This window comes from Symsagittifera roscoffensis, chromosome 1 (assembly GCF_963678635.1).
Source record: "Symsagittifera roscoffensis chromosome 1, txSymRosc1.1, whole genome shotgun sequence".
Lineage (NCBI taxonomy): Eukaryota > Metazoa > Xenacoelomorpha > Acoela > Convolutidae > Symsagittifera > Symsagittifera roscoffensis.
This window is the reverse complement of record NC_087062.1, coordinates 29,577,798-29,593,913: the sequence shown is the minus strand read 5'-3', so window position 1 is coordinate 29,593,913 and position 16,116 is coordinate 29,577,798. Positions and strand designations below refer to the sequence as shown.

At 33.7% G+C, this 16,116-nt stretch overlaps 1 protein-coding gene across 3 annotated transcripts in view; it reads left to right on the top strand.

Moving 5' to 3' along the window:
• Positions 1-4,367: 4,367 nt before the first annotated feature.
• The window catches only part of LOC134842409 (exocyst complex component 1-like), a 72,175-nt gene continuing 60,426 nt past the window's right edge, over positions 4,368-16,116 (top strand). For all 3 annotated transcript variants that reach the window (XM_063858753.1, XM_063858745.1, XM_063858737.1), the window contains exons 1-7: positions 4,368-4,577; positions 5,904-6,067; positions 11,381-11,540; positions 11,750-11,835; positions 12,149-12,218; positions 12,403-12,563; positions 12,734-12,817. In XM_063858753.1, the coding sequence (XP_063714823.1) occupies positions 4,436-4,577; positions 5,904-6,067; positions 11,381-11,540; positions 11,750-11,835; positions 12,149-12,218; positions 12,403-12,563; positions 12,734-12,817 (867 nt within the window). In that variant the 5' untranslated portion in view covers positions 4,368-4,435. The remainder of the gene's footprint in view (positions 4,578-5,903; positions 6,068-11,380; positions 11,541-11,749; positions 11,836-12,148; positions 12,219-12,402; positions 12,564-12,733; positions 12,818-16,116) is intronic.

The window sequence follows — 16,116 nt, the reverse complement described above, 5'->3', positions numbered from 1 at the left end:
CTTGCTTGACGTCAAAGCCCGGAAGTTTGATTCCAGTCGGGACTTGTTTGTTTTTGCAAACAACTAACATAATTTGCAGATGAGGTATTGTATTTCATATTTATTTCGAATTCAATGACGGTTTTTCCACATTTGGCAAGGAGGTAACGCCCAATTTTAGGATAAGCGCTATAAAATATGTTTCAATACTATTCCAACTCTTGCATTTTTGTTTCTCAACATCTAAAATGCCAAATAAACTAAATTTGCTTTTCTTTGTCTAAAAAGAAATTGAATTGTTATAGATAAAGACAAAGTTTTTCAAAATTCTTGGATTGAGATAGAAAGAAAAAGTTTTCAAGAAAGGATTTTCCCATTCTAGTTTAAATTTAGAAAGTTTTTGCATTTTTCATCTGTAAGTTTCCCTCTGTATCATCGTGGTGGGCAACTTGAGTTTCACGATGAGTTGAGAGTTGTAATTGCTCCGAGCTTTCCAATTATAAAAATTTTCTATTTAGTTGCGTTCATGTCTGCAATAATTAGTTGCGTTCATGTCAACTATTATGACATCTGGTTGAGTTTGCTACATCCAATCATTACTTATGATAGCCTAAGTCAAAAGTCTTTCTTTTCCTAGTAGCTGAATAAGAGCATTGAACGTAGTGAAATTTTTTAAAACAGCACTCTCCTAAAACGAATGTGGAAATGGCGCAAAAACCATGGACGATTTTAGTTTCGAAAGTGGAATATAATTTTTAGATTTCCAGCGATAAAAAACTTTACCTTAATGTTATCAAAAAAGCGCCCATCATAAATTGTTCCAGAAATTCAAAGAGCTTAAAGGGTAACGATTTTTTTCTTTGAAATTCGAAGGTTGAGATTTTTTCAATAATGTGTTTTTTTTTCTGTTTGCTTGCGTTCTTTACTCTTTTCAACTGTCAGTTGGCTATGTTTTCTGGGTATATTATGATATCGATTTTTCTGAAAATTGAAATGAAGAAAGTTATATGGTTTATTTTCAGTTCTTTTTTCGGTGTTCTTTTTTCGGTGTCGCTAAGTTGAAGCTCTGTTTTGCCTCTGTGAACAGTCTCGTATTAGTCTAGGTTGCATTGTGTGCATATAATACAGTGCTGATTTAAATTAACCGGACAAAACTTGAAATTTAAAACAGTTTTTCTCAAATTGGGTTGAGTTTAGGTGAAAACTTATGAGGACAAAACTTGCTTAAAATTTTAGCAGAATTAATATGGTGTAATTTGTTTTAAGAAATTTTGGCCCAAAATTTTACCCCAAAAAAAGGGTCATTTTGGCTTTTCTTAGTTAATCAAAAATTACGCCAAAATAACCAATCGATCGCAGACATAATTATATCAAAGTGAGCTTCTTATGTAGCCCATCAATTTTTGAGAAGGGTATATGCTCCAAAAAAAATTGCAAACCGTTTAAAGAATGTTTTTAAATAAAAAGTTGGTTTTTTATTTAGTAAAAACGACCTTTTTTGTCTACCAAACAAAAATAAATTAACTTATACAATGTTTTGGAGATTATAACCTTCTTAAAGTTTGCTGGGCTACGTAAGGGGCTCACTTTGATATAATTATGTCTGTGATCGACTGGGTGTTTTTGGTGTAATTTTTGATTAACTAAGAAAGGCCAAAATGACCCATTTTTGGGGTAAAATTTTGGGCCCGAATTTCGCAAAACAAATTACACCATAGTAATTTTGCTAAAATCTTAAGCAAGTTTTGTCTCCATAAGTTTTCACCTAAACTCAACCCAATTTGAGAAAAACTGGGTTTGAATTTCAAGTTTAGCTCGTTTTGTCCGGTTAATTTAAATCAGCACTGTATGAGCATAGTTATGAATTCTTCTTTCATCCCTTAGCGGTTTCTTTGGATACCAATAGAAATCGGGTTCTGGGCCTTTAAAATATAAAAGATCCTTTATAATGCCATGTCTGATTTTATGCATGATTTCGTTCCTGGTTTTTTTGAAAGCGGCCTCATGCGTTTGTAACGATGACCTCGGTCTTTGTTTTTTTTTGGCCTCTTTTAACTATGGAGGTAATATAACTGCCTTTTTGAATAACGGATAGCACAGAGTGATCCGACTACACTAATTATTTAAAAAATAATAAGAAAAACCAAATAATTTTCTTTAGGTACAAACATACATAATATATACCTTACAGTTTCAAAATTTGTTTTCTCCTTGAGGTTCATCCGTTTTCTGAGATTCAGGCGTTTACACAAGCAATGCTTGTTACAGTATGAACTATCTTTTTTTCCAACCTAAGTCGCAAATGTTGTTGCAACGCAAATATTGTTGCGGTTAAATGTGCTCATTTTGAAAGTGTTCATTTTTTGATCAATAACCAGCTATTAAGTATTGTTTCGACTTTTGTAACGAAAGTAACGGAATATTTGTACTGGGGTGTTTTTTTTTCTTCAGACAAGTTTCGACTTTTTAACTAGCCATTTTTGACAGAATTTTTTATCATTCAAAAGGCTTTGTTGTCTTGAGCTTAAATTTGAAAATATATTTCACCGGTGATCATTTTTCGTGAAGTTATGGGGGTTTAAAATTGCCATTTTGGCCAATTTGGGACAATTAATGCGCGATATATTTCGCGCTATTAACGCGTAAGCGGAGACTTCATCCATCTTAGAAATAGTTCAAAATTGATTTGTTACTAGGAGCGAAATATATCACTTTGTTCTTTATATGGCGTGTGGGGGGTTGATTTTCACAAAAAATCTCAAATTAAAAAAAATTCTTTTATTACACTGAATGTTTACATGTTACTACTGCTCCATAGACCCTATAAGGCAGTCGGAACATTCAGGGTTTAGCCCTGATACGAGCAGTCTTGTATTACAAATAGCTCTTTGGCTTCAAGATATCATGGATCTGTAGCGTAGAGGGAGGGAAGGAGACCCACAACAAAATTGGAGGGTTCGAACCTGGGCAGGGTCGAATGTTTTTAATGAACTTTTTCGTATACTAGCTAAAATGCGTCCGCTCTATAAATTGAGGCATTTGCAATTGGTTAATTTATTTCTTTTTCAAATTGACTGGTACTGCTAATGCGTCATAATTGGCGTGCGTTACTTACGAAATTTTGTAGACTCAAAGTTTTACTCATTCAGTTTTTCCCAGTAGCGTTATCGGTCATATTTTTGCTTTTGTATGCGAAGTACAATTTTGTCTCTGTGTTGAAACTAGCCTTCACGAAAACGATAATTTCAAGTTAAAAGCAATAATTGATTCATATTAGAGTCATGCCTTCTCTCTCGATTTGTGAAATAAGATTCTCGACGGGTTGGAATATGATACCACTCTCAATCACTCATGAGTTGGCTTCGAGAAACCAAGTAAAAAATCAAAAGCGATTGAGTCTCGAGTTTCTTCGAATTTTTGTGAGAGGTCTAATAATAAAACTCAACATGCTTTTTAATTTCAGTTCATTTTCGTTAAACTCCAATGTTGAAAAGCTAAAGTTTAAAGGTCATAACAAATAGATTGATTTCTAGTTTTGCAAAATTTTGAAAATTGCATCTTAGCTTTCAGATTTCCCAGCGGAAACTTTTTTTCAACTATGCAGTTTTTTCAAATTGAGAGTCTGTTATGTATCTTACCATTTTTAAGCTCCATCAGCAATGTTTTGATAAATAATTAAGCGAAGATCTATCTCGCCATATTTAAATAATCTTCTTAATTTTTTCTATTGGTAAACAAGTTATGCATGATTGATTCAGTCCTATCAAGTGAACTTGTAAAAAAAGCAAGTTTATTAGAGCAGCAGTAGAATTTCCAACCATTTCTTTTTAAATGCTGCCGGTCAAAATCTTTTAGATAAATTAATGTAATTTGTTTAAGAAGTTTTAAGATAATATTTAGTATCTTTTTGATCTATCTATCTGCTATATATTTATAATTAAATTAACTCGTCGTATTAGTCAGCTTTTTCGAAACAATTTGATGGATAATAAATCTTCTTGTAGGGTGGGGGTATCTTAGTAAGTTCTTGATACCAAAGTTTGAACAAATTTTTGTCGTTTTTTTCTACCTGATGTTAATTTTTCAAAGCTTATTATCACTGAAATTATTCTGAACAGTTTATGCTACACAATCTCGGCTCTTTTCCCTTTCCTCTCACCTATCAATTACACTTTTAAAAACTATTTTAACGTTGTCGTATTGCAATCAAACTTGGCATGGTGAACAAATTGCCAATTGTGAACAGATTTGCTCTTCATACTTTAAATAATATTTACATCACGCATTTAGCCATAATAAAAGGTAAAATAACTATGACTAAAGTTTTGAACGTTGGGGTGGAGTGAAAAAGAACTTTAATTTCTTCAAACCTTTTTTTTTTCAGATAAGTTCTCTAACTAAATAATTGGGAAGCTGATGAGAAAATAATCTAACAGCATTTGTGTCGTGTCTATCAATGGGTCTGCTGGCGAATAAGGATGAAGTGAAGCGTCTCCTTCAAAATGATTTGTTCTCAGCAACTAACGAGAGACTGAATGCGGTTATCAGTTTGCCAGAAGAGAGCAAAAAGAAGCGAAATGTGTTTCTGTGTGTCACAGGTAAATAGGTGATTTTAGGGGAGCTTTGATCAGTTCGAGTAGATTTTCACTCACTGAATCATTTTTTTCTAAACTAAAATTTAAGTGAAAAAAGCCCATAAACGTCTTTTGCATTTTTGTTATCTTAACTGTGACAGAATTTGGTTCCTAAACTAGAAAGTTGATTCCCCCCTAAAAAAGGCGTTTTTTTTCTGCAAGTCGGGTTGTGTTAAATTTTTTCACCCCTGAATTGCTCTGCAACTCATCCTTTGGCAGTTTCATTACCCTTGTTCTAGAGGTACTTAGAGGATACTGAGTCTACTACTTTTTTTGTCGGATTTGATGATTTCGACCCAATATTTGTCGACTTACTTGACGGGTGTTTAGTTCAACTTTTTTGGTAGATTTCTTAAAATTGTTTCCTTCAAAAGATTATATGTAGCTCATGGTTTCCTGCTTTTTGTACCTGCCAAAATTTTATGATAGAGAAGAATTTTTTGAAATTTTGCTAGAATTATTTTGCATTTAATTTGTTTTTTTTTGGATGCAACGTCTCTGATTCTTTTTCTGTTCTACAAGTGCGTGGAATTAGATATAGTTTTTATTGGCTTGATGTGTTTTAGTTTAGAGTAGTTTCACTTGAAATTGATTTCAGTTAATGGCATAGTGTATTGTTTTCATATCGAAATTTTTTTTGAATAATTTCGTAAATTTGCAGATATATTTTTTAGCAAATTTTGATTGGACTGTTATGTCTACAAAAAAAATGTGGCGAGTGCTGAATGATTTTATGGGATTTGGATTTTTTGTTTGAATTTTTTGAAAAAAAATGTTCACAATTTTTTCTTGCGGCACTTGTTTGAAACTTGTGCATTCATTTTTTTGATTTTTTTTCACTCATTTCTTTAATTTTCATCTTACTTTACAGCAAATTTAAAGATATGGCCTTTTCTTGTCCCCAAATATTCCTGTAGGATATGCAGGTTGTCTGGCTGCAAGATTTTAAGCAAAGTTTTTGTGTAAATTTAGGAATTTTTTGATCTCGAAAAGATTCGTCAAAGTTTTTTGTTGTTTCCATCTGTTGGTTATGAGAAAGAAATGAACGAAGTTCATGTAGTCCGAATCTTTCTTGTGTGTTAGTTAACTGTTTTCTATAACTTTGCAAAACGGTTTTTTTGGTTTTTTTTTGCTACGATTTCTTCAACAGAATTCATTCCAGGTTTTCACTTTTCGTTTGAGACATTATCTTTTGATTGTGTGGTGCGAAGAAGCTCAGCTTCGCCTCTGTGTATCAGATTGTTTTGTCCTTTAGCTAAATAATGGTTAGTTTGAATGCATTATTTTTAGCTTCAGCCAACAACTCCGGTCAGACTACCGGAGTGAAATTGGTCAAGGCAGTGGTGGATGATAGCAAAACATCTTCATCCTCTACTTCTGCTACCCCGTTTGAGATCAAACGAAAAGAAGACATCCTTCTCTCATCGGTACTGAATGTCAACGGAAGACCCACGGTTAGATTCTAAAAGTAACCAAGATAATATCATAGATTTGCACGCAACGAATATAAACACTCAAATTGGAACGCAACGAGAAAGTTTGACACTGAACTGTGATATGGCTTGAAATTTGTGGGTTTGAGTACGATCTGGGATACATAAGAACCTAACCTAATAAATTTTCAACGAAAAAACCACTTTTATAGCTCGTTGAATTTTCCGTGATTTTTTTCGCGATAAAGTTATTCACGCGTGCGATTAGTTATTATAATTTTTAAACTTTCGAAAATTTTCTGTTTTATCTCAAGAACTACTTTACTGATTTTCAACAAATTGGAACCAGCGGAGAGATGCGCTGTGTACCTAATTATTGCGCTAGTCCTTTTTACTTCGTTAGACGTTCTACGATCTTCGAAAATTTAAGTAGAGGGAATTTTTGACCCATGTATCGAGAATTTTCATTGTATCGAAAACTAAATAGGCAAATCTGAGGTTGAAGCTTTTGAGAAATTTCACTGCACAACTGGTTTTGCCCTAGTTTGTCGATGAAAAAAAGTTATTGTCTAAAAAATGCGTGCTTGTTTTTTGGCACTGTCAAAAATTAGTTTGGCCTTAGAAAAAGTCTGGTTCTTGAAATTTAGAAGCATTTGTTTTTTTTCGGAAACATTGTTGAAAAATTACCCCGCCAAATTTGAGGTAAAGGGTCCAAATGAAAGAACAGGTGCTAGGATTTTTATCTGGATAGCGGCTACATCCTAGTTTTTGTAGAAAAGCAATGTTGAATTTAGGAAAAGTATATTTGGAAATGTTAACCGTTTTTTGGTAGTTTTGCATTTTAAAACCGCACCGCCAAATTTAAATTCGAGGATTTAAGAACATAACTTGCGCTAGGAAATTTTTCTTCATTGTGGCTACGCGCTAAATTTTGTTGAAAAGCAATTTTGGACTTCCAAAATTTTGTTTGCTTGGATAATTTTTATTTTTCCTGTACCAAAGCTGAAATTAAGGGTTCAATCGAATGAACTAGTGGTAAAAGTATCGATTGCGGAAACAAAATTTTCCAATTTTGCAACGAATCCTCATGGACTTAAGAGTTAATTTACTGTTTGACCTATTTTGGATTTTAATTAGTTTCCCAAAAACTACCGCGACATTTCTGAAAAAGAAATTATTTCCTTTTTCTCGAAAAAGTTATGTTTTGGGCTAGTATTATATCGGCGTAGTCACCTAATGTTGCATTTTCGAAAGAGTTATTCATGTTACCCTGTTGTGTTTGAATGCCCGGGTTGACAAAAAATGACTGTCATAAAATTTCATACTATTAAAAACGCCATTTCATGGACTGGATATATTGTACGAAAAGAGCAAAATAAGCATTTTTCCATGCTATGAATTTTGATAATAGTATTTTTTGCCACATTCTGGAATTAGTAACAAGCTTTTTGCCATACTTTTTATCGAAAAAGTTTATGAAACTAGCAAAAGCAATTTTTTGTACCCTAAAATTGTATGATATGCTTTTTTCTATGCTATTCAATTGTCTGATAAGCATTTTTTCCATAGATAAAAATACGAAACATTTTTGTTTTGATGTTTCGTGTTTCATTCGAAGCACACTTACCAAGGTTTTTCTGTAATAAGGAAACCCATAGTGTAGCTGGGAGTTACCAGGCAGATAAACTGTATTAGGTGATATTAGCCATGTAAGATAATGTTAACCTTTTCACACAGAAATATATACCAAAAAGGTAGTTTTTTTGTATATGGCTAGAAATTTTACCTTCGGTGGTTGGGAAGAGGCCTGGTTTTTTTACACATTAATGTCTATCTTAGTATACGAAAACAAAAAAATGTTGTTTATAAAAAAAATACTTGCATATCCGTTTTTTGGATTGTTTGGGTGAAAACTTTGCCTGGAGTAAGTTATAGACACAAAATGTCAAATTTTGCATGAAATTTTTTTTTTTCGTAAAATGTATATTTGAGCACAGAAGCAAAATCGCAATCAAAAATGGATAAAATTTTTTCCCTCAATTTTGTATTTTTCTATAGAAATAATACGTATCAAGCAATATGATACATCAAGTTGTATGATATGCTTTTTTTTCAATTTTTTATGGTGCAAAATTTGCTCTCATGTAACCGAAACTGCCGCCATAATGTTGTTTGAGTTTGAACCAATTTATGATAATTTTTGAATGAAAAAAATGCTTGTTGACATTTTTCTTCAATGAAAGTTGTTGTTCCGTGGATTACGTATAGGAAATTGTATGACAAGAATTTTTCTTGTGTGGACGTCAACCCGGGTATTGCTTCAAATATTTCAAAAATCTTGCCTCCAATTTTTATGGCAATAGTTTTATTTTCGGCTTAACCCTGGCTTCTATCGAAGAATTGTCGACTTAGTTGCCGCTCGGTTAATTTTTCTGGATGGTTTTTTAACGCGGCAGGTTGTATTCTCCATGTGTTTTCCCCAAATTTTTTTCATTCAAGATTATGTTCTTTTTATGATTTAGGAGACCTAGTGGCTTCATCTTATTCGCTGATGTTTTTTGCGTCAAAAATTGTCTATCATAAAAGCTGTTGAAATTCAAAGAACTTTAAGGTGAAAAAGACATCCTTCTCTCATCAGTACTGAATGTCAACGGAAGACCCACGGTTAGATTCTAAAAGTAACCAAGATAATATCATAGATTTGCACGCAACGAATATAAACCCTCAAATTGGAACGCAACGAGAAAGTTTGACACTGAACTGTGATATGGCTTCAAATTTGTGGGTTTGAGTACGATCTGGGATACATAAGAACCTAACCGAATAAATTTTCAACGAAAAAACCACTTTTTTAGCTCGTTCAATTTTCCGTGATTTTTCGCGATAAAGTTATTCACGCGTGCGATTTGTTATTACAATTTTTAAACTTTCGAAAATTTTCTGTTTTATCTCAAGAACTACTTTACTGATTTTCAACAAAGTGGAACCAGCGGAGAGATGCGCTGTGTACCTAAATATTGCGCTGGTCCTTTTTACTTCGTTAGACGTTCTACGATCTTCGAAATTTTAAGTAGAGGGAAATTTGACCCATGTATCGAGAATTTTCATTGTATCGAAAACTAAATAGGCAAATCTGAGGTTGAAGCTTTTGAGAAATTTCACTGCACAACTGGTTTTGCCCTAGTTTGTCGATGAAAAAAAGTTATTGTCTAAAAAATGCGTGCTTGTTTTTTGGCACTGTCAAAAATTAGTTTGGCCTTAGAAAAAGTCTGATTCTTGAAATTTAAGCATTTGTTTTTTTTTCGGAAACATTGTTGAAAAATTACCCCGCCAAATTTGAGGTAAAGGGTCCAACTGAAAGAACAGGTGCCAGGAATTTTATCTGCTCTCATGTAACCCAAACTGCCGCCATAATGTTGTTTGAGTTTGAACCAATTTATGATAATTTTTGAATGAAAAAAATGCTTGTTCACATTTTTCTTCAATGGAAATTGTTTTTCCGTGGATTACGTATAGGAAATTGTATGACAAGTATTTTTCTTGTGTGGACGTCAACCCGGGTATTGCTTCAAATATTTCAAAAATCTTGCCTCCAATTTTTATGGCAATAGTTTTATTTTCGGCTTAACCCTGGCTTCTATCGAAGAATTGTCGACTTAGTTGCCGCTCGGTAAATTTTTCTGGATGGTTCTTTAACGCGGTAGGTTGTATTCTCCATGTGTTTTCCCCAAATTTTTTTCATTCAAGATTATGTTCTTTTTATGATTTAGGAGACCTAGTGGCTTCATCTTATTCGCTGATGTTTTTTTGCGTCAAAAATTGTCTATCATAAAAGCTGTTGAAATTCAAAGAACTTTAAGGTGAAAAAGACATCCTTCTCTCATCAGTACTGAATGTCAACGGAAGACCCACGGTTAGATTCTAAAAGTAACCAAGATAATATCATAGATTTGCACGCAACGAATATAAACACTCAAATTGGAACGCAACGAGAAAGTTTGACACTGAACTGTGATATGGCTTGAAATTTGTGGGTTTGAGTACGATCTGGGATACATAAGAACCTAACCTAATAAATTTTCAACGAAAAAACCACTTTTATAGCTCGTTGAATTTTCCGTGATTTTTTTCGCGATAAAGTTATTCACGCGTGCGATTAGTTATTATAATTTTTAAACTTTCGAAAATTTTCTGTTTTATCTCAAGAACTACTTTACTGATTTTCAACAAATTGGAACCAGCGGAGAGATGCGCTGTGTACCTAATTATTGCGCTAGTCCTTTTTACTTCGTTAGACGTTCTACGATCTTCGAAAATTTAAGTAGAGGGAATTTTTGACCCATGTATCGAGAATTTTCATTGTATCGAAAACTAAATAGGCAAATCTGAGGTTGAAGCTTTTGAGAAATTTCACTGCACAACTGGTTTTGCCCTAGTTTGTCGATGAAAAAAAGTTATTGTCTAAAAAATGCGTGCTTGTTTTTTGGCACTGTCAAAAATTAGTTTGGCCTTAGAAAAAGTCTGGTTCTTGAAATTTAGAAGCATTTGTTTTTTTTCGGAAACATTGTTGAAAAATTACCCCGCCAAATTTGAGGTAAAGGGTCCAACTGAAAGAACAGGTGCTAGGAATTTCATCTGCTCTCATGTAACCGAAACTGCCGCCATAATGTTGTTTGAGTTTGAACCAATTTATGATAATTTTTGAATGAAAAAAATGCTTGTTGACATTTTTCTTCAATGAAAATTGTTTTTCCGTGGATTACGTATAGGAAATTGTATGACAAGTATTTTTCTTGTGTGGACGTCAACCCGGGTATTGCTTCAAATATTTCAAAAATCTTGCCTCCAATTTTTTATGGCAATAGTTTTTTTTTCGGCTTAACCCTGGCTTCTATCGAAGAATTGTCGACTTAGTTGCCGCTCGGTAAATTTTTCTGGATGGTTCTTTAACGCGGCAGGTTGTATTCTCCATGTGTTTTCCCCAAATTTTTTTCATTCAAGATTATGTTCTTTTTATGATTTAGGAGACCTAGTGGCTTCCTCTTATTCGCTGATGTTTTTTGCGTCAAAAATTGTCTATCATAAAAGCTCTTGAAATTCAAAGAACTTTAAGGTGAAACTTGAAAGTTGAGTTTATTCGGTCTCATTGAGTTCATTGAATTTTCTTAAATGTCTGTGGGCTGTTTCAATGTTACGGGGATCCTTGTATTTGGGACAAGAGATGCTTAGTTGTAATGCCTTCATGAATCAGTTAGCATTAATACATTAATGCACTAGCATTTAATTGGATTTAACCATGAGAGTACTGTGGATTGCGCAGCTAAATACTTCCAGGGTTCTGACTCGAATGCAGTTGGCTTCACCCTCTCAATCAAGCCCAGAGGGGGAGGGGGAGTGGGTAACATGGTGCAGAACACAGGGGACTGGATCAGCGGGACTGCCACTAACTACACCAAAATGATACTCACTCTCGACGCATCTGCTGTCACTTCCGGTCAGTCACTGTCAAGTTTCTTTAATCACAGTTCAATTAGTGTTTTCACTTGCATGGCTCAGTCAGGCTCTGTTTTTGCTCGGTAGGGCTAATTGAGTGGTTTATCAGTTTCCAATTTATCTGTTTTTTTTTGAAATAATATTAAAGATGTAAAAAGGCCAACCAAAGTTTTCTAAGACTCGATCGATAATTGGTCATCTATGCTTCAGGTGGAGGAGTAGGGAAGCCGACCCAATTGAGTGTAACCTGTGCCAGCAAAGAAGATCGAGATTACTTCCTTACTGTCATGCACAAGGTAGCCAAGTACAGATTTCTGAAGAGTGAGCTCATGACAGCATAGTAGGCTATTTAGTTTTTTAGTCAAATCATGACCAAGCATAAAAATAAGAACTCTTGTTGCGGTGTATAAGTTTTCTCATGCACGCAATGTAAAGTTTTGAAATAAAATCATACTCAGTAATGGTATCAGATTTCAAAACACGGTTACGTGTTTGTGGTCAAAAATTTCAAAGACCAAATTGAAAGAAGCGGATGGTTATGGAGTCCTTATTTCTGCTACAATCTTTTGACTGCTTTTTGTCTGAAAGAAGTTAGTGCCTGTTTTCCAGATGTCACTGAGATATCTTCCAGACAACATGAAGGTTCAGTTCATCAATGTCGAACCTGGATTGCTCTCTGGTATGTTGATTTGAATTAACCAATCTGACCATCCATCTTGAAGGTTTCTTTTGGGCTCTTTTTTGGTTTATACATTGCAAATTGAGGTCGAATGGACAATAAACATGATGTTGAATATCGTCCGAAATTGTTTATCCACAGAACGGAAAGAGTTTTTGTGATTATGAGTCTGTTTTGCACGCAGGTGGCAATTTGAACGACTCTTTTGATAACAACTTGACAGATCCCCAGACTCTAGTTGGGGATGAGCATAGCATGGATCTTCTCATGGGTGGAGGAGGAGCGGGCGCCAATGGGAACAGTGGAGATGATAACTTCAACAAAGAACTAGATGATCTACAGCAGGTGGAGAAATTCTATTAGAGAAAAATAATTCGACAATGTTTTAGCAACGAAAAAAGAAATTCGTCAGACTTACCATACATCCATGACAAACTTGTACTTATTGCACAGCTATTTGAATCTGAATAATAAAATGACAGCTAGTTAGACTTACCAATTGACTGTTGTTGAAGGTGTTAATGGACAGCAGTGTGTCGTGTATAGATGCGGAGATGCTGGTTTCCCAACTCACCCAGAACCTAAACCTACTCGACGGGGTAAGAGATCAACGAATACAATTAATTTAATTAACATCTAAAAAAAATCACGGAAAATCTCATTGCAAAAAGATAACTTGAGATTTTTTTTTAAAATTACCTTGTCTATAGATAGAAAATTTAAGTTTCCATAAGGTTGCTTAAACGGATTTAGTCACGGATTTTTTTACGGCAAAAGTTTGACCCACGTTATGCTTTAACAAGAGTTTTTATTTTTTAATATGTTCATATTACCCTTGCGAAAGGGTTTTGCAATCCGGTGCTAGAATTTTCCCCCACAAATAACTGTGTTCGCAGAATGGTCAGTGTAGTAGGAAATTTTCACCTTTGGCTGACATGCTCAATATCTTGGAAATTCAAATAGAACTACTATCATTTAGGCAGTAGATAGGTTGAGGTTTTTTTCACAAACATGTAAGTTCAAAATAACCGCTTGGTTAAACAAACATGCTGCTACAAAATGGATTTATCATAATAAGTCAAAAATCAACAACTACACCGGTATGTAAATATACTAATACAACTTGTATAAATATAAATGAATAAAACAATACTAATATTAGATATAAAACTAATCTCGAAAAGAACTAATGGATCTGTCAAAAGGATTTTTTCGTGTATTTCTATTTAAAAAGTTGAAATTTAAACTTTTGTTCAATTTTAACTTTTTTCGGGTTTACGTTTAATCTTTTCTATTTATTACAACTATTGTTCACCACAGATTTCTTTCCCCAATTTGTTTTTAGGAATCTCTTATGTTGTGTTTGTTTTGTGCGTTAGTTTAGTTATAAAACTCTGTTATAAAAAAAATGTCTACCATAATTTGGTTCAAAAGCAAGCGGTCAAAAATTTTTGAAAGCGTATTTATCACAGAAATAGGCCTATATTTTGATGAAACTTGTGTTTGACCTTTTTTGAAGACAGGGGTGATATATGATTTTTGAGGTATGATGGAAACTGGTTTTGTATAATAACTTCATTTAATGCGAGTTGGAGATGTGTTCCAATAACAAGTTTACCTTGTTGAAGGCAAAACGCTTGGCCCTGGAAATTTACTTAACGGTAATTTATCAATTTCTTTGTAAATTTCTTTTCTTGTAACGCAACGAAAATCAAAAACTGCGTCTGTAAATTGTTCTTTTTTGTTTTTGGCGAATATGTTCACCATGAAAAATACCTAATTTTGAAAAAACTTGATTCAACTGATGTGCTATTTCAGTAACATATTTTGTTTTTTTTTTTGCCATTTTCCAGATCTATTTCGCTAATAGTTACTGACTTTGATTTTTCTTTTTCCATATTTTTTGCTTATGAAATCCCATTGTTTTTTTTGATGGAAAACTGCTGAAAGTTATCCATGTGATGTTTTTGTGAAGCAATTGCCAAGTTTATCAGAGTCATCAGTGATTCATCAATCCATGGTTTTTTTTGGTTACCACTTTTTGATTTATGGTTTTTGTACGATATGGAGCATGCGCACTTGTAACTTTTTCAACAATAAGCCCAAAAGTCGCAAACATTTCCGATTCCGAGAATTTTTCATACATTTCTGACCAAACATAACTTGCAAGGTCTATGTTAAACTTTCCCCGATTAAAATTATGGAAATCTCGTCTTAATTTCAATGATGTCATTTTTTGGCTTGCAAGAAATTAATATTCATATGTAAGCATATAGTGGTCTGTGTTGAAAGGATATTTATTTGGTTGCTGGACACTAAGCAATAGTCGATGAGTGAGATGTTATTATCGGTTACACATAATGGTTTGGTGACGTTAAGCTTAGTTAAACCACTATTTGCAGCAAAGTCAAAGTTTTGATGACTCGTCTTGTTTTAAAAGATCTTCATTGTTGTCCACAAATTTAACAACATCCATTTTTGAAGCAATTGCTTGAGAAGTTTCACAAGCTAATTCGTCATCAAAGCTGGAGAGACGTTTTTCCTGAGCAAAACGAATCTTAAATTATTTTTTTTTCATGCATGATGACTCAATTTCAACCCATAATGACTCAAAAAAACTTTTTGTTAGCAGTCTTGAGATCTTTTCGAATATGCATTGTGAATGATAAAGAAGTCCAATATCCAACACCTCCTCTCCTTTTTAGACCTTTCATTCTGAACGTGGAAGATGAAAAAAATAATGACCAGGATCTCAATATCTCCTGAGAGGACTAATTTGAGTCTTTTTACGATACGCAAAAAGCTTAAGGTAATATAATACAATAGTACATCCAGATAAATGAGACCGGTATTTGATTGTGTTATTTTCCATTAGTGGAAGAAAGTTTGAGTAATTAACGTTTTGCAAAAAAGGGTTGTTTTTGTTGTTCAATTCCTGAAATAAAAACACAAAAAACTGAAAAAGCGAAAATGCATATTCATCAACAGACAGTCAAAATTTTAACTCAAACTTCCTTTGGTTTGCGAGTTAGTTTCCGCGGTTTAATTTCAGCATTGGAGATAATTATACCGTTTTCAGAAAAACAACCCCTGAATTTTTCCACCAGTTGTTGAATGCCACTGGCATTTGAGTGAACTCCGTTGTCAAATAATAGTAGCTGCTAGATTAGTATTCACACATTCAATTTTTGACCAGCGAAATGTACCATCCATATCCAAACAAATTATCCAGAGCATCATCGAAAATGTTTATTTTAGTGTAGTTTTGATCTCTGCAAAAAAAACGTTTTTCACAGGAGTTGTTTTGCAAACTGCAACTCTCTGAGGCTTGAGGTTTTTAATGGATTTCTCAATAGTTTCACTTAGTTGTTCACAAGGTTTTTTTCCGTTTTGTCCCCTGTCAATACAATTATGTCCCACATGCATAACAAGCTTTTCAACCAGAAGTATATTTGTCAACAATACTTTTTTATTTTTTTTAAAAGTAGCCGATGAATATGAATGTATTGCGGTTAGTGGCCCAATATCCTGTTGATTGATTTTTCGGTATGAGCTGTCGGACATTTTGAGGTTTTTTGCAAATCGAGGGACAAATTTGGGCTCAAATTTGTCATTGAATTGTTGAAATTTCGGATACTCCACTTGTTGTTTAGTATGTTCTCAGTTTTTTTTCGGAAGTCTTTTTTTTCCAGTTTTGTGATAGTTTCCTGTTGTTTTTGTAGCTTTTGTTTTAGACGAGATTCGGCTGTTTTTCCTTTCCTCCACCCACCTCCCACGACCATCAATTTATGGTGTAACGAGTGTTTTACAAGGTTAAATAAGAAGACCAAAGTGTTTGGCACATCCTAATTAGTCCGCATGTCAATTTTCATAATGATCGGACAATGTGAACAGTAAC